This window comes from Talpa europaea (assembly GCF_964194135.1).
Source record: "Talpa europaea genome assembly, chromosome: 2".
Taxonomy (NCBI): domain Eukaryota; kingdom Metazoa; phylum Chordata; class Mammalia; order Eulipotyphla; family Talpidae; genus Talpa; species Talpa europaea.
In genome coordinates this window covers 41548298-41566386 of record NC_140068.1, presented here as the reverse complement: position 1 = coordinate 41566386, position 18089 = coordinate 41548298, and the positions used below count along the sequence as shown (strand labels likewise).

The following is an 18089-nucleotide window of genomic DNA, read 5'->3' as shown; positions in this document are numbered from 1 at the left end:
GCATCGTGGAGAACTCACAGAATAACAACAGGTTCGTGAATATCTGACACCCAGACGTATCCAAAATCTGCAAGAAGTGCTGTTGCTTAGTGTTAATTTCCGAGAAAGAGTCAGGGCACAAACCGGTTACCAAGGAAACGGCACAACTCCATCCAAAATGGCCGCTAGCGCGTCAGGCGTGAGCGGTGGGGCGGGCCCCAAGAAGTGACGTCACGCGCAAGTTCCGGTTCCTCCAGCTCCGGAGCGGGTCCTATCCCGGGTAAGCGCGAGCTGCACGTGCGTTAACGTGGTTCGCCAGCGACAGCGATGGACGCTTTGGACCGGGTAGTGTAAGTCCGCTGGGTCTCTGCAGTCGGGAACACTGAGGCGAGGGAGGCCTGTGTCACGAAGAAGCGCTAGGCTCGAGCTTCTACCTCCCGCTCTGCCTCACACCCCTTGAGGGTCGGCCCTGGTGGGGCGGATCCATCCTCCAGTCTGGGGCTCCCTCCAGTACCGCGGCGGGGAGAAGGGGTGCGGAATCCCACTAGTGGGAGCCGCGGGGTGGAGGTGGATCGGAGATGGTCACCGCTTTTATTCTAACCAAGCTCTTCCGCAGACGTGCGAGGGCGGCGGTAGAGTGAGGGGTTACGTGCCCAAGCCTCGGAATGTGACAGATCTAGGTGACAATCGGGCGCTTCCACTTTAAGCCTGAGCTTACTTTGCAAAACAGATTTCTTAAAAGTGGTTCTTCACAAACTGTGAGGATTATTTGCGAGAATGTATTTTACGACTTTTCTACAGCACGTAGAAATGCTCATTAGCTGCTGCTTTTTCACCCAACCTTGGTACACTTCTCTGAGTTATCCTGGAGTAATGTCGGTTTTCAGCTGATTCAGAAAATATTTGTTGACCTCCTACATTTCTGCTATGAACCATTTGCAGTGGGTTTTATTTTGTTTCCGATTTATCTGGGGTAATGTGTAATCAAAATAACACATTCTTCATTTAGTCATTAATTCATAGATTTTTGTGCATTTGCTATGTATATACATATATATTCCCCTAGCTGTGGAAACTACAAAGATGAGTAAGACTAGTTTGTAGTTTGGAGGACAAACAACTAAAAAACATAAGTGGTGTTGGTTGTATTTGTTGCTAGTTAGTGAGAAGAAGAGCATCTCATGGAATAAAGAGCATCTACCACTTTTATTGCTATATAAAAACACTAAATCTCTTGATTTGATTTAATAAATGTGTATCAACTAGTAAATGATTAGAAGTTTTAAATTAGCTTGACAAATGATCTGAAGGAAAATTGGCATGCCTTTTTTGTGTTAGGACCCATTCTGACTGCTTTAAGTTTGAAGGAAAAATAATGAACTAAAAATAGCAACAATATTCACTTGAGCTATTTTTTTTAAATAAGGATTTAGGAAGAAAGCAGTAATAAAAGAATTCTGGGAATATAAAAATGAAAACCTTTATTTAAAAAACCAAGAAACTAATAAAATTGACACTTTTATAGCGATGACTAAGTATCTTACTACAATCTCCTTGCAAAGAGAGTGTTGATTAGTAGTGGAATCCTAACTGATAAATGTTATATAATATCTATTGGCTTTTAAGTATTTGCACTTTAGTCAAAATATGGCTTTGTAATATGAAGAAATGTTTTAAGTTATGAATTGTGATTTTTCTGAACAGAAAGCCCAAGACCAAAAGAGCAAAGAGATTTCTTGAGAAGAGAGAGCCGAAGCTCAGTGAAAATATTAAAAATGCCATGTTGATTAAAGGGGGAAATGCAAATTTAACAGTAACCCAAGTGCTTAGAGATGTGGTATGTATATCTACTTGCTTTTTGAATGGTATTGAAATCACTTTAGGACATTTTCACATTGTAGTTTGGGCTGGTGGAGAAATACATAAATACTTAAAGCAACAGTCTTGCTTTAAGAACTGGAACCTTTGGTAACTTGGAGAAGAGTGCCAAGTCACTGACTATTGGTTTTCCTTAAAGCAACCATTTCTCTTAGTAAATTTCAACTGATTTTGGTTACTAAAATTTGGGCTACTTAAGGAACACATACAATTTGTATAGTGAAATAACTGCATATTACTCTGTATTCCTTCACCAATACCAGTTCTTGTGCTATATGCTGGAGATAAATAGGTTCATAAGACATAGTCTTTTCCTTCAGTGAGCTTAGAGACAGGTAAAAATTATAACATTGTGTATTTAGTGCTGTGTTGGAGGCATGCAAGGATAGGATGGAACAAAATCAGAGAGATGAGAGGGTTCCCAAGGTTGAGGAACAGGCTTGTACATATGGGTGTCTAAGGGCGTATGATACATTTGGGGAACTACAAGTTGTTAGGGTTGACTAAAGGAGAGTGAATTAGATGAAACTAAAAGAATAGGCATGGTTCCGATAGTAACCTGGAGTTTGAGCTTTATTCTGAAAACCCAGTGGAACCATTGAAACTTTTAAGTGAGGGTATGATAATTTTTTTTAAATCAGCTTGACTAGAGAAAGTTGTGAGTAAATCTTCTCAGCTGGGGCCTGGTCATAGCAATGAAAATGAGAGAGAATAGATGTTGAGGGTAGAAGGATTTGGGTATGAGTAAGAAGTATGATTTACCAGGTTTTTGGCTTGATTGCCTAATGAGTGATAATGCCAATTAGAGAATATTAGGTAGAATAGGTTTGGAGGAAGAAGTGAGGTGTATTCAGGTTAAGACATAATTTGATGAAGATAAAAACTTTTTCCCCCTACATCTGGAGCTTAGTGGCTAGCACAATGCCTGGCATATAGTAGGTGCTCAGTAAATGTTTAATCAATGAATGAAAGGTATAGTATGTGGAAATAGCTGGTAGGTAGTACAGTATTTAAGTCTTAAGTACAACAGAGTGATTTGTTTAATTAAATCAACTAAATAGTCGCATAGGTTTTTAAACCTGTCTAAACTCCATATGCTTGTTGAACATGATGGTTAATATACCTGTATGAATGTCGAATATGCTCATCCTTTTTTGATACTTGTTGGAATGTCATTGTGTTAATAGGGTACTGCCCCTGTACTGCCAGTATTTTGTCACACAGTGACCTATGTATATAAGTAAGCTTACTTAAATGTTACATTATTAAATAAGCTTAATGGTATTACAGATTATTATAATAGTTAAGACTTATATTGATGACTCTGAGTTATCAAGAAAAGGTAGTAATGTATTATGCTGAGATAGGGAAATATTTGGTCAAGAATCATAAGTATGCTTAAGTTTTATTACTTAAAAAGATAGATTTTAATGATGAATTTCCTTTGTTCATCAACTCTGATAGTTGAGGAATGGTCACGTCACCCTTTCTTTCATTGTTTCCCTCATTCACTCCTTTCTCTAAAGCAAGGTAATGCCTCAGATCTTTGTTATTCCCTTTCATAGAAGAGTGCTGATCATCTACATAATGATTATTAGTTTACAGGTAGGGAAAACATGAAAGGAAGTTTGAATAAAAGGGGTTTTTAAAGGGTTGTGTTTAATTAAAAGCTGGCTGATATTCTGATTATCATCATTATGACTCAGTTCTCTTACATTTAGACAATATTATTTAATCCACCAGTCTCTCCTGATAGTATGTATTCTTTCTTTTTTTTCTGCTCTATGTCTGCTCTCAGGTTGTTTTTGTGGAAAGAACCAAATAGGTAAAGTTTAAAGAAATATAGGAAGTCATTTAAGTTGGATCCACTGTTGAAAGAGGACAGAAATCTTTAATTAGGAATGTCCAGTCTGAGTTGGAATATTATGTTTACATTGCAAATTGTGGAAGGTGGTCAGAAGGAATCCAAGAATATATCATACTAAGATCCAGGGACCAGAGTAATTTTGTATAATAACTGTTATAATTAATTGTTTTTCTAAAGTTATTTTGTTTTGAAAACTATAAATTATGTTTTACAGTATGCACTGAAGAAACCATATGGTGTTCTATATAAAAAGTAAGTCATGATCCTTTTTTTTTTAAAGATTTATTTATTTATTTATTTATACAAGCACTGGGCACAGTCAGAAGCGCGGGAGGGTGAGAGAATTCACCAGAGCCAGAGAGGGGAGCAGAGCAGGCAGAAGGACCGAAGTACACTGCTGAGGGGAGCAGCGGGCGGCAGGAGAGGTCTGCGCGCCATGCGGGACCCTCCTGCAGAGGCTGCGAGCAGCTTCGCAACCCAGCGGTCAACCGCTGCGCCACTGGGGAGGCCCAAGTCATGATCGTTTACTTTTTATTGTTATAAATAAACAACACTTGACAAACAGCCACTTCATGGAAGATTTATAAAAATATTTTTTTAAAAAAACACTACTTACATATAGTTGATAGTAGTTTTTTTTTTTTTAAGATTTATTTATTTATGCATACAAGAGCTGGGGTACAGGCTAGAGATGCAGGGGGTGAAGGATTCACCAGAGACAGAGTGGAGAACAGAACAGGCAGACTGACTGAAATACACTGCTGAGGGGAGCAGCGGGTGAGACAGGAGAGGTCTGCTGTGCCATGTGGGCTGCTCCCTGGCAGGCTGGGTATCAAACTCGTGCTGCAGAGGCTGTGGATTGCTTCGTAGTGCTGTGTTCAATCCCTTGCACCACCAGGGAGGTCCAGTTGATAGTAGTTTTTAATGAATTTCTTCCCAATCATTTTTACTTTAGTGTTGATTATTCTTTCATAGTTGAAATCAAAGCACATATATATATCATTTTGAAATAATTAGACTTACAGAAAAGTTGCAAAAATTCTAGCATTCCCATGTACCTTTTCCCTCAGCTTCTTTTAATGTTATTTCATGCATAAACATACTATAGTTATCAAAAATAAGAAATTGACATTGATGCAGTGTTAACCAAATAACAGGCTTGATTTGGTTTCAAGTTTTTCTGCTAATACCCTTTTTCTCTTCCAGGATACCACATTGCATTTAGTTATCATATCTGCTTAGTTTCCTCCAATTTATTACAGTTCTCAAATCTTTCCTTGACACTTTTGATGAACGCTTGTCAATCATTTTGTAAAATATCCCTCAATTTGTATTTGTATTAAGTTTCTCATAACTAGAATGAGGCTATGCATTTTTGGCAAGAGTACCACAAAAATGATATGCTTTTCTTAATAAGTCATGCTAGGGGGTATCTGTGTTTTATATATTAACTACTTGGATGAAGTGATGTCTGCTGAGTTTCTTCATGATGAAGCTACTGTTTTTCCTTTTGCAATTAATGAATATTTAGAGGAGATACTTTGAGACTGCAAAAAAATCTTTCTCCTCAAACTTTTGCTTATTAATTTTAGCATCCATTGATGTATCTTGTCTGTTATAATGATGACTGTAGTTTTCTTTTTCCTCATTCTTTCTACATTTATTAACTGGAATTCTGCAAGGAAAATTCTGTCCTCTGTTTAATGACTTACATCATTGTGAACTTATGGATATTCTATCCTTTCGGTTAGTAATCTAATGCTATCATTTAGTTTGTTGTATGAATTGTTTTACCTTTAGCCATTGGAAGGAATATATCAGTGGCTCCTGTGCCCTTTCAGTGTGTCCCCTTTCTGGTACCACAGGGTGTTCCAGCCTCATCTTGTATTTTTCCTTCCTACACCCCTGGAATCAACCAGATCTCCGTAGAACCCTGGTTGCATGTACTGGAAATTGATAGTTTGGAAACAAAAATCTAGGCACTAAGTATGCTCAGTTGCTAGTAAAGTATCATTGTTTCTAGTTTCTACAGGAAGAGCTTGACATTGCGTATTATGTATATCAACCCAGACATACGTGAATATCTGTATTTATCTCTGTACTTAAAAACCTTGAGTTCATATTGATACTTCTATAAGATGAGTTTAGACTTGTAGTTCCAATCCTGTATTATAGACTTCCTTCCAGTCTTTTTCTTTTCCTTCTTTGTAATTTCTTTATTCTGACAGCCAGAAACTTTCATAATTTACAATATATTTACTTATTGAATATTTCGGGTTTCATCATTTCAGAATTTCTATCCTGTAAAAGACAGGTTTACTAATTAGAGTACAGTGGTTTTTGGATGAGTTACTTATTAAGGTTATTAAAATTAGGGGTTTTTTTTTTACTATCTTAGGAAAAATATCACAAGACCATTTGAGGATCAGACCTCATTGGTGAGTACAAAAATAGTTTTGATGTAAGAGAGCATAGAAGTGATTATTCAGACTAATTTATGACTTTTTTTAAATTGGAAATCATTCTACATGAGGGAATGATGTAAAATGGAGGGATGTATGATGCTTTTGAGAATTATGTAAAATTTTTTTAATCAGTATTTACTGTTAAAATGCTAAGTATTTTTATGTACATCATTTCATTTAATCTTCAACAGAGTTTATGCCTTTTGGGTACTAAAATTTCATTTCAAGCAAAATCATTTTATAAGCAGTTTTATATAAGTATATATAATATATTCACTGCACACACACACACTAACTTCCATAAGGTAATACACATATTTTTTGTACTTCCAAATGTATTGTCTTTATTTTTTTTGGGCATAACATTGGATTATAACATTACATATTTCAGATGGGCATCTTTGAAATTATACGTACTACATTAAGTTTACCACTAAAAGCCCAATTCTATCCTTCACCATATAGTTGACCCCTTTTATCTGATTTACCCACCCTTCCCCTCTAGATAACTTTTTTTATACTTTTCAAAGTATGACTATCTTACATTTCACTCTGACCAGTATGCATTAGTCACTGCTTAGAAGTAGAAACTTAAAAAATTGAATTACATTTTAAGTGCATAATTAATGAGTTCTCAAGTTCTCATGAAAGTTTGTTTGGGATCTACTTTTATAAAGTAGATTTTATTTAAAATCTGACATTTTTTGAATATTTTTATTTTAATTTTTTAAAAGATTTATTTATTTATGCACACAAGAACTGGGGTGTAAGCCAAAGTTGGGGGGTGGGGTGAGAGGATTCACCAGAGAGTGGAAAGCAGAACAGGCAGACTGACTGAAATACACTGCTGAGGGGAGCAGTGGGCAAGACAGGAGAGGTCTGCCTCACCATGTCGGTAGCTCCCTGGCCAACCGAGAATTGAACTCATGCTACAGTGGCTGGCGATAGCTTGACAGCACTGTCTTTAACCCCTGCACATCAGGGAGGCCCTTTTTTGGATATTTTTAAAACAGGGAATACTCCCTAAATTATTGCTAACAATTGTCAGTTCCTTTACTAGAACTAATCAAATTTCTGTTTGAATGTCTTGGCAATCAAAACTAAATTCAAAATGCTAGTGAATAAAATCAGAATGATGAAGTCAACTTTTGTGTGTTTGACACATTTCTTTTTTTATTGAGGTGATGTTAGCATACATCTTTGTTTGTGTCTGAGAAGTGTAGGGAACCCCCCCTGCCCTCTTTCAGGCATTGTCAGAGTGCACCCACTACCAAAACACCAGCTCTCTACTGCCATGGTCCACTGCACTCCCTCTCCGCTTTGTTCTCGCCCTCCCCGCGGCCCCGTACTGCTTTATTTCTAAAGAAAATCTTTAGGGAATAAAAGGTTTAAACTATTTAAATTGACCTTAAAAAAATAAGAATGTGATTATGTTCTCTTTATAAAACACCATTGCTTTTTCTTTTAGTTTGTGTATTTAAAAGAGAACTTTTGGGGAAAAAAAAAGATTTATTTATTTATTAAAAGATTTATTTATTTATGCATACAAGGACTAAGGTACAGGCCAGAGGTGTAGTGGTGAGAGGATTCACCAGAGACAGAGTGGGGAACAGAACAGGCAGATTGACTGAAATACACTGCTGAGGGGAGCAGCAGGCCAGTCAGGAGAGGTCTGCTGCGCCATGTGGGTCACCTCCCTGGCCGGGGATTGAACTCGTGCTCCAGTGGCTGCAGATTGCCTCATAGTTCTGCTTCTTAACCCCTTGAGCCACCAGGGAGGCCCTAAAGATTTATTTATTTATGCATGCAAGAGCTGGGGTGCAGGCCAGAGATGGGGGATGGAGGGGAAGGATTCACCAGAGACTGGAAAGCAGAACAGGCAGATGTAGTGAAATACACTGCTGAGGGAGCAACGGGCAAGACAGGAGAGGTCTGCTGCGCCATGTGGGTTAGTTCTGCCAATAGCTTCATAGTGCTGAATCTTAACCCCCTTGTACCAACAGGGAGGCCCTAAAAGATAGAGCTTTTTTTTTTTTTTAAAGATTTATTTATTTATTTATTTATTTATACAAGCACTGGGTACAGTCAGAAGGGCGGGAAGGTGAGAGAGTTCACCAAGCCAGAGCGGGGAACAGAACAGGCAGACTGACGAAATATACTACTGTGAAAGACAGAACTTAGAACTTTTGAATAGTATTACAATAATTAATTAGAAGACTAAAATTGAACATCTTATCCTGATGTGACAACTAACTTTAATGAAAATTAAAATATTGTGGAAAATACTGGCAAATAAATACTCAGTTTTTTTACAAAATTACTTTCATTGCAGTGTTGAGTTTTTTAGTCACATGTTGACTAGATCATGAAAGTAAAACTATATAGGGTTTAGCCCAGAATTCTCTCTTCCATATACTTTGTATCAAGGACTGGTTTTGTTTTGTGGCACCAGGGTGCTTTTAGTTGCATGACCATTTTGTAGCAGTGTTAGGTTGTAAGACATGTAGCATTCTGTAGTTTCTTTCAATTTAGTGTTGATATGATAGCTTATCTTACACTTCAAATTGTGACATTCCCTGTCTTTGATCTCCCATCTCCTGAGATGGGAGATATTTTATTGCTATAATAAATTGCAGACTTTTAGAGCTAACCATGGGAATAATAGTCATGTTGGAAATGTAGTTGAATTCTCCCTCCTGATCTCCAGTCCTTCACCCACCACGTCATACATTTTTACACTATAATTTTGGACCTATGCTTTGGAGTAAGACAAATACATTTTAAAAGAGGTTTTATAAAAAGCATATAGAAGTTTAAAATACTTACATTTAGCATTTGCAGGTAATTTCACTACTTTTGCTCTAGAATTTTAATAGCTACAAAGCAGACTTTATGGAGAATAAAAACAGATATGGCTGTTGTATATGTATCGGGTATTTTATAGGAAACTTTAGGATGAAACAAAGCATGAAAATACGTTCTTAAAAACATTTAAGAAAGCATTTTTATTAAACTGGATATTTAAAAAATATTTTTTGAACAACCAGTTTTGTGCCAAAGTGTAAGGTACTTTGCCAAATGACATCTTGAGTAGCCCTTACAGATTTTTGTTGGTCTGTGATTTATTGTCTGTGATTATTGTCTGTGATTTACACATGCTAAAACTAATTATCAGAAAGGTTGATAAGGCCAGTTCCCATAGGAAACGTCAGAGACTTTTGGACTTTGTATCATTTACTTAGGAATCAGCAAGCGGGTAGCTGTTTGCCCCATTTGCTTCTGCTTAGGCACTGGAATGTATGATAACAAAACTAGAGAGCTATGGGAAGTCTTATTACCAATAAAGAAAAGTTGAGGATTATGGTTGTTTCATCAGTTCTTTAATTTTTTGTTACTCTTTTAGGAAGTATTTACAACTAGAACTAGACTAGAACACATAGAGTCTAATTTTTGTGCTGAGATTGGGACTCTTAATAAATCGAATCATACTGCATAGGATGATAAGAGGACAGGCATCATTGTATTACAAGCTTTCCAGGGGTGGGAACCCTGTGTATGTGTTTCCACTCTCAAATCTGTCATGGAAGTCAATACTTTGGAGAGCCAGAAGGAGAAGAGTTCATAGACTTGTAATTCTTGTTGTGCATGTAAATATGGAACAAGCCATAACTGGGTGGAATGGAGATTTTTTTAGGGTAAGCTGAAGTTTGCAGTGGAAAGTAGTTGACATGTATTCTAACTTGTATTGAGTTGTATTGCATGCTAAGATATAACATGTATTGCGTGCTAAGATATATCACTGATAATAGTGGTGTCCCATGAATAAAAGCATTTGTTCAGCAGATGAAATACTTTTGATGTGCTATTCACCATCATAATGCATAGCTAAAAATAAATGGTTTCATTTTATTTGTTAACTTAATAGTTTTCATATATTTTTTAGTCTTTAACTTATATCTTTTCCTGAGATGCCCCAAATCAGAAAATTTGAAATAAACTAGAAAAAAAGTCCTTTTCTTCTGTTTATTCCTAAGTCTTCATTAGCTTCCACCAGAAAAAAACCTAGTATACTTTTAGTACAGAGGTACAGTTTTGTTTTTTTTTTTTTTTTATAGGAAGTAATGAATGTTAACTAACTTTATTGTGGTAATCATTTTTTTAAAGATTTTATTTATTTTTGCATAGAAGAACTGGGGTATAGGACAGAGGTATGGGGGGTGAGGGGATTCACTGGAGACAGAGTGGGGAGCAGAGCAGGTGCATTTACTGAAATACACTGCTTGAGGGGAACAGCAGGCGAGACAGGAGAGGTCTGCTGTGCCATGTGGGTTATCTCCCTGGCCAGGGATCAAACCCAGGCCACATTGGTGATAGTATGATAGCACTGAGACTCAACCCCTGTGCCACCAGAAATACCCAAGAGATACAATTCTTAAGGGTTTTTAGATTTCTGCATTAATTGAATGGGATTTCTGTGGTTTTACAGGAATTCTTTTCAAAGAAGTCAGATTGTTCTTTATTCATGTTTGGTTCCCACAATAAGAAGCGGCCAAATAATCTAGTAATAGGTAAGTACTGCATACCTTTTAATGTTTTTATTTATAGTGTCAGCTCTGTTACTCAGATTACTTGATGGTGTTGAGTATTCCAAGACTAACCAGTAAACTGTAAACTAGCTTCTTTATTTTCCTTGTGAATTTGAATTTTAAAAATAATTTTTTTTTAATCAAGGACAAATATTTATTTCCTTGTGTGAATAGCTTTTTATCTACCAGCCTCCAGGTAAAGAATGACATGTAAATGTTACCTTGTCTCAAATTGTAGATATTATCTAATATAAAACATGTATTCCTAAATTAGAATTAGTTATAAACAAACAAATCAGCATACCTACCCACATAAATTAGCCTTCCTTAATAAATATATTCAGAAATGAACTGTTACCTGGTTATATTGAGACTTGCTGTGGCATGATCCCTGACGTAGGCAAACTCTTTATTGTTTGTGGGTCTTTATGTACTCTTGTATCAAATAAGAGAGTTTGGCTAAATGATCTGTAAGATCCTTTCTGGAGTAATCTGTTTTATATAGAGTTGAAAATTTAAGGAGGGGGCACATTTAGAGGTTAAAAGAAGAGCGTAAAGAAGCAGATACTAGGACACTTTGAACATGTAAATAAGTTAGTACATGTAAGGTCACTGGGAAAAATACATGTTTAAAAATAAATGTTTAAATAAATGCTTTCTGCTAGGTCGTATGTATGACTACCATGTGCTGGATATGATTGAATTAGGTATTGAGAAGTTTGTCTCTCTGAAAGACATTAAGGTAAGATACTGATTGATCCTAAAAATAAAAAGCACTATGTAATGTTGTTAACAATAGTGACATCTTGTGGAGAAACTGTACTGATACAGTTTTATAGTTTGAATAAGAGGGAACTTTGTTTTTCAGTTTAGTGTGCTCTAAAATAAAAGCACAGTTTCATTTTACCTTTACTTTAAAAAGTGTATATGTGCGTATTTGTAGTATATAGCACATATATTGAATTAGACTTCAGGCTAATTATTAACTTTTGTCTGGGACCATAGTTTAAATACTATTTCCTTACTCTGATTTATCATAGTCCCTATTTTTTTGGAACCTCAGAAATGCTAGAATTTTCAAAGTGAGCACTTTTTTAAACATAAGAAGTCTTGACTTACATTATTTTGACTGAAACCATCAATTGCCAGCTTAATCTTCTACTTAATGATTTCTATCTTTGTATCTCCTTTATTTGAATGAAATTGTAACATAGAAAGTAGTAAGTAGTCTTAGAAAGGCAAGGAAATTGTCCTAATTCAGCTCCTGATTCCAAATAGGACTTTTGCTCCCTCAGAACTATGCTCTGGCTTAATCTATTTCATCAAATACACTTTTTTATTTAGATTTCATAGCTGCTCTGCATATAAAATCTGAAGTATAGATTTAAAGATGGAGCTCCAGAGGAATTCCATTGATGACCTAGAGTTATGCATATACTAGATGAATAGTGTAAACAAGATTATTTCCCAAGGACTTTGTAAGAAAGTTTGTAATGGAAAATTATGTAACTGTTCTCCATTTATGTGTCTTTTGGACTTGTGGTATAGCTAAAAACTTATAGTGCATATATATAATCATGCCTTATCCCAGCTTTTCCCAAAAAAAAGGACATACCATCCAAGTTTCCTGTGGGATCTTACTTTAGTTGGCTATACAAACTTCCTGAAGTATAAGGAAGAGCAGAAGCCTGAGATTAGATTTAAAGACAGAACAGTTGGGTTTGTGACCCGTCTTGGGCATTTAGGTGACATTTGTAACCTGACAAGTCAATTATTTCCTTTATCCTCAATTGCTGTCAAATATTAGATAGGTATGGGGCCTCCCCAGTGGCGCAGCGGTTGAGCACTGGGTTGCAAAGCTACCTGCAGCCTCTGCAGTGCCGGTTCAATCCCCGGCCGCTGGGTGAGGGTCCCACATGGTGCACAGACCTCTCCTGCTGCCCTCTGCTCCCCTCAGCAGTGTACTTCATCAGTCTGTTCTGCTCCCCGCTCTGGCTCTGGTGAATCCTCTAACCCTCCCGCGCTTCTGACTGTACCCAATGCTTGTATAAATAAATAAATATTTTAAAAAAAATTAGATAGGTATAACAACATCAAATGAGATAATATCTATGAAAATGCTTGTCAATGAAGAAAACGTGTTGGAAAGTGTTTAGTAAAGTATATAAACTGGGGCTTCCTTGGTGGTGCAAGGGGTTAAGTCACAACACTATGAAGCTATCTGCAGCCACTGCAGTATGAGTTCAATTCCCGACCAGGGAGATGACCTACATGGTGCAGCAGACCTCTCCTGTCTCACTGGTTGCTCCCCTCAGCAGTGTATTTCAGTCTGCCTATTCTGTTCCCCACTTTGTCTCTGGTGAATCCTCTCACCCCCAGCACCTCTGGCCTGTACCCCAGTTCTTGTATGCATAAAGAAATCTTTTTTAAAAATTACATATAAACTGATGCTTTATTACAGTGGAAGCATTTTATAGCAGTTTCTCTTTGGGGCTGTGCATGAATCCCTGGAAATTTTACAGTATATTCCCATTTCACCTTTACCACTGCTGCTAATGTGATCACCAGTTAGTGGCCCTAAGCACTGGCTGATGTATATATGCCAAACCTTCCACTCATTTCCTTTTTTCCTTTTCTTTTTTTTTAAAGATTTATTTGTGCATATAAGAACTGGGGTACAGGCCAGAGTTGCGAGTGGTGAGAAGATTCCCCAGAGACAGAGTGGGGAGCAGAACAGGAGGATCCACTGAATACACTGCTGAGGGGAGTAGCAGGCGAGAAAGGAGAGGTCTGCTGTGCCGTGTGGGTCAGCAACTTGGCTGGGGATCAAACTCGTGCTGCAGTGGCTGGGGATAGCTTCATAGGTTGCATCTTAACCCCTTGCGCCACCAAGGAGGCCCCCCTCCACTCATTTTCACTTCCAAGGCAAAGAAATACTTCCGTCACTGGGCAACCTCAAAATAAAACCACTACTGTTTGTCAGATCTCAGAACAAAAACCATTCAACTTGAATACTGAACTTCTAATCATAGAGTATATCTGTAATTATACATTAATTTATGAGGATATGTTTACATCAGCAATTCCTATATAGACTATTACGCAGTCATTCACTTTTTATTGCATTATTGCATGATAAATTTTTAGTTTGTTTGGAATTGGGTGTTTTGTTGCACTTTCCCTTTGTACTTTTACCACCTCATTTTTAAGACATCTTCCCCAGGTATTTCTTTCTCTCTTTTTTTAAATACAGATTTTTTAAAATTTATTTATGCATACAGGAATTGGGGTGTAGGCCAGAGGCATGGGGGGGTGGGGGTGAGAGGATTCACCAGAAACAGAGTGGGGAGAAGAATGCAGAATAAATAGGCAGATCTACTGAGATACACTGCTGAGGGGAGCAGTGGGTGAGACAGGAGAGGTCTGCTGTGCCATGTAGATTAGCTCCCTGTCTGGGGATTAAATTCATGCTGCAGTGGCTGGTGATAGCTTGATGGCCTGAGACTTTAATCCTTGCGCCGCCAGGGGGTCCCCCAGGTATTTCTTTACTTACTTGCCTACTTTATTGCCAACACTTGTCCTTCTGGTAACTCTTAAGCAACAGGTGATTAGACTATACCAGGAAACTGATTATTCTAGGAGCCTATTTTTCTAGATAGTCAGACTGCTAAAAATGGCTATTTTGCATAAAATAAAACTTAATAAATGAGATTATTAAAATTTAAGGCTAGTTAATTTTATTTTGGATAGTGTAAAATGTATTGTAACTATTTGGGATACTATATTTGAAAAACTTCTGTATAATTTATAATTACTTTTTCCCCCTTGTTTAAAAAAATCATAATTCAAAAGGTTAGTTTAAGAATCTCACATAAATATATTATTGTTAGTATACTATATCATAGTATTTATGTAGTATCGTAGTATTTAGTGTCCTTCAACCTTTGAATAAAGGTCATTTGTTGTAGTTTCTTTAGTTCAGGATTTTCACATTGTGCAAAATACGTGTGACCCATCTAAATGTTAAGTACTATTTCACATAGCTTATTATATTTTTTGATGTATATATAGTATCATGACTTAAAATAGTAGCTTTTTTTAAATTTTTTATCTTTTTTTAAGATTTATTTATTTATTTATACATGCACTGGATACAGTCAGAAGCACAGGAGGGTGAGAGAATTCACCAGCGCCAGAGCTGGGAACAGAACAGGCAGATCAGCTGAAATCCACTGCTGAGGGGGGCAACGGGCGGCAGGAGAGGTCTGCGCACCATGTGGGACCCTTGCCGTTGGCCGGGGATTGAACTGGCGCTGCAGAGGCTGCAGGCAGCTTCGCAGCCCAGCGCTCAACCACTGCACCACTAGGGAGGCTCTTAAAATAGTAGTTTTATTACTATGCATTATGGTTAGAATGGTTTGAAAGCCAAAGTTGTAATTGATGTTGCCTCACTTTCTCTGACTCACTGTATACTTAGTCTTCATGGATTTAGGGGTAGCAGAAATCCTTGAGTAGTCAGGCACAGATGGAATTTGGAAGAGTCATTGAGTCTGTAAGATTCATTCAGGCGCTGATCAGACAGACAGATATAAGGCACATCTCCTAAATATAGGCATGTAAGGTTCAGGTTTGGAAGCAGAGAATGGTACCAAGAGTGGTCATGCAAACAGGAAAGCAACAAGTGATCTCTGATCCTAGGGCAGAGGATGTTTGGTTTTGCTCCAGGAATTTTTTGTTTATTATTTTCCCCTCAATTTGGATAATCCTTGATTGATTTCAGAACAGAAGTAGTAGAATCAATGGAAAGGTCAGACCAACAATTATCCTTCCTCCATAAATTTTCTTTCAGTTCAAACTTTTTTCCATTTGAGTTTTTCTTCTTTCACTGTTGTAGCTTTTAAAACTGTTTATTACTCACATCACATTCTTGGTATAGAAAATCCAGAAGTGGACAAAGTACTTCCTTGTAGTGAGAACTTCAACCCTGCCTAGTAAGGATTGCTCACTTGTATATAAAGTTCTACTTTCTATAGCATATGTAAAATTATATTGCTTCCCATGTGAACATCTAGTTTGAGTTAGCTTAAAGACACTTAGCTTAAAAACACTAATTATGAGTTTCAGAAGGAAAGGCATAGTGATACAAAATAAAATTAAATGTATTTAGATACTGGGATGCTGGCTCTTAGAGTGCTATATTTGTTTTGAAGCAAACTCAAGCTTTTTATTTTCTACTTTGCTTAGAATAATGTTTAAAAGTAACTTATAGTGTTCTTTGACAATTTACTTGGCAATGTTAGGGAGGGGAATGAAATTTTACTTTTTAGTATGAGTATTTGTATTTGTATGTTTAAATCAGTGTTGGCACACATAGTTTTAGAATACATAAGAAAATGTAAAATGAGTCTGTATATAAGGTATCAACTACTTTAAAATCAATGTATAGAACCTTGATATATAGAATTATAATTTTTTTTATATCATAGAATAGTAAATGTCCTGAGGGAACAAAACCCATGTTAATATTTGCTGGTGATGATTTTGATACAACAGAAGACTATAGAAGGTTAAAAAGTCTCCTTATTGGTAAGTATTTTAATACTTGTTATCTGCAGAGTATCTCAGATAGACAATCTCATAAGACTGTCTGGTGGTACTTTGCCACTTCACTGTATGTATATGACTTTTTAGTGAATCTGATTTTTCCCTTATTTTATTTCCCACTAACAATAGCAGAGAATTAAGGGGATCATGTTTTTAATAGTTTTTTTTTTTTAATCTTAAAACATTTTTATAGTCGTGGCTTTGGTATATAACATATAGGTTTCGGGTGTACACCATTTATAAATCAACATCTGTCTATATTACTTGATGCTTGCTCACCCCCAAAAGCCTAATTTGACTACTTGTACCTGATATTTCCTCCACCCATTTCCCAGCACCATTTTCTTCTGGCAACCATTGTTTTGTTCTTACAGTCCAAGAGTGTGTTTTGTTTTGTTTTATCTGTTCATTTGTTTTGTTTATCTTCTACAATTGAGTGAAATCATGTATTGGGGCCTCGCTGGTGGCGCAGGCGTTAAAGCGCCAGCCATGAGCTAACCCACATGGCGCAGCAGACCTCCTGTCTCGCTGGCTGCTCCCCTCAGCAGTGTATTTCAGTTGATCTGCCTGTTCTGCTCCCCTTTTTGCTTCTGATGAATTCTCTCCCCCTGCCCCACCTCTGTCTTGCACCCCAGTTCTTATATGTATAAATAAATAAAAATAAATCTTTAAAAAATATCATATATTTGTCTTTCTCCATCTGACTTATTTCACTTAGTATACTATTGTCTAGGGCTATCCATGTTGTAATGGCAGAATTTCATCTTTCTTTCTTTTATTTTTCCCGATGAATAGTATTCCATTGTGTGTATACACCACATCTTTATCCAATCACCCACCAGTGGGCACTTAGGTTGTTTCCAACTCTTGTCTATTGTGACTAATGCTGCCACAAATGAGATGCATGTATGTCGTTTAATGCTATGCTAACTTTGGTATCAAACTATTTGTGTGTCATTTTACACCTTTTCATTTTTATTTTTCATTTTTTTAAAGATTTATTTATTTATTTATTTATACAAGCACTGGGTACAGTCAGAAGCGCGGGAGGGTGAGAGACTTCACCAGAGCCAGAGCGGGGAACAGAACAGGCAGAGTGACAAAGTACACTGCTGAGGGGAGCAGCAGGTGGGCAGGAGAGGTCTGTGTGCCATGTGGGACCCTCGCCGGGCGGCTGGGAATCAAACCAGCGCTACAGAGGCTGCAGGCAGCTTTGCAGCCCAGCACTCAATTGCTGCGCCACCAGGGGAGGACCGATTTTACCTTTTTAAATGCTTGTAGTCTTCTGACATTAAATTTATACCAAGAGAGTATGAAAACATTAGGAAAAGATTTATGTACTTACTACACAGCCCCAGTATCACTGTAAACATACTCTAATGAAATTTTTCTCTGTCCCTTTCTGCCAGACTCTTGGCACCTGCTGTATACTGTACTTGTCTGTTTATTTTTGGGGGCTTACTGACTTTCTTCTGATGCAATTTAGTTGCAGTTGGTGAACCCAGTGTCTTTACTGAACTCCCAATAACTTGCTTTCTTAATCTCCCTTAATTTTCTTCCTCTTATTTCCTTAAATAAGTAGTTTATTGAAAAAATATTATGCACATTCCTGTTTTACTGATTTCATTCGTTCTCTGTTTCTTTCATTCTTGCAAATATCAGGTTAAGTTTTTTTTTCCCCCCAGGAAATCCACGGTGATGACTCAGGCT

The 18089-nt window shown here is 37.0% G+C and overlaps 1 protein-coding gene across 1 annotated transcript in view; it reads left to right on the top strand.

The window, feature by feature from the left end:
- Window positions 1-306: 306 nt before the first annotated feature.
- RPF2 (ribosome production factor 2 homolog) overlaps window positions 307-18089 on the top strand; it is a gene marked incomplete at its 5' end in the record, with an annotated part of 30857 nt that continues 13074 nt past the window's right edge. Inside the window, 7 exons of the mRNA XM_084228307.1 lie at window positions 307-329; window positions 1684-1816; window positions 3939-3976; window positions 6123-6162; window positions 10676-10757; window positions 11441-11517; window positions 16262-16361. Of these exons, the coding sequence (XP_084084433.1) occupies window positions 307-329; window positions 1684-1816; window positions 3939-3976; window positions 6123-6162; window positions 10676-10757; window positions 11441-11517; window positions 16262-16361 (493 nt within the window). The remainder of the gene's footprint in view (window positions 330-1683; window positions 1817-3938; window positions 3977-6122; window positions 6163-10675; window positions 10758-11440; window positions 11518-16261; window positions 16362-18089) is intronic.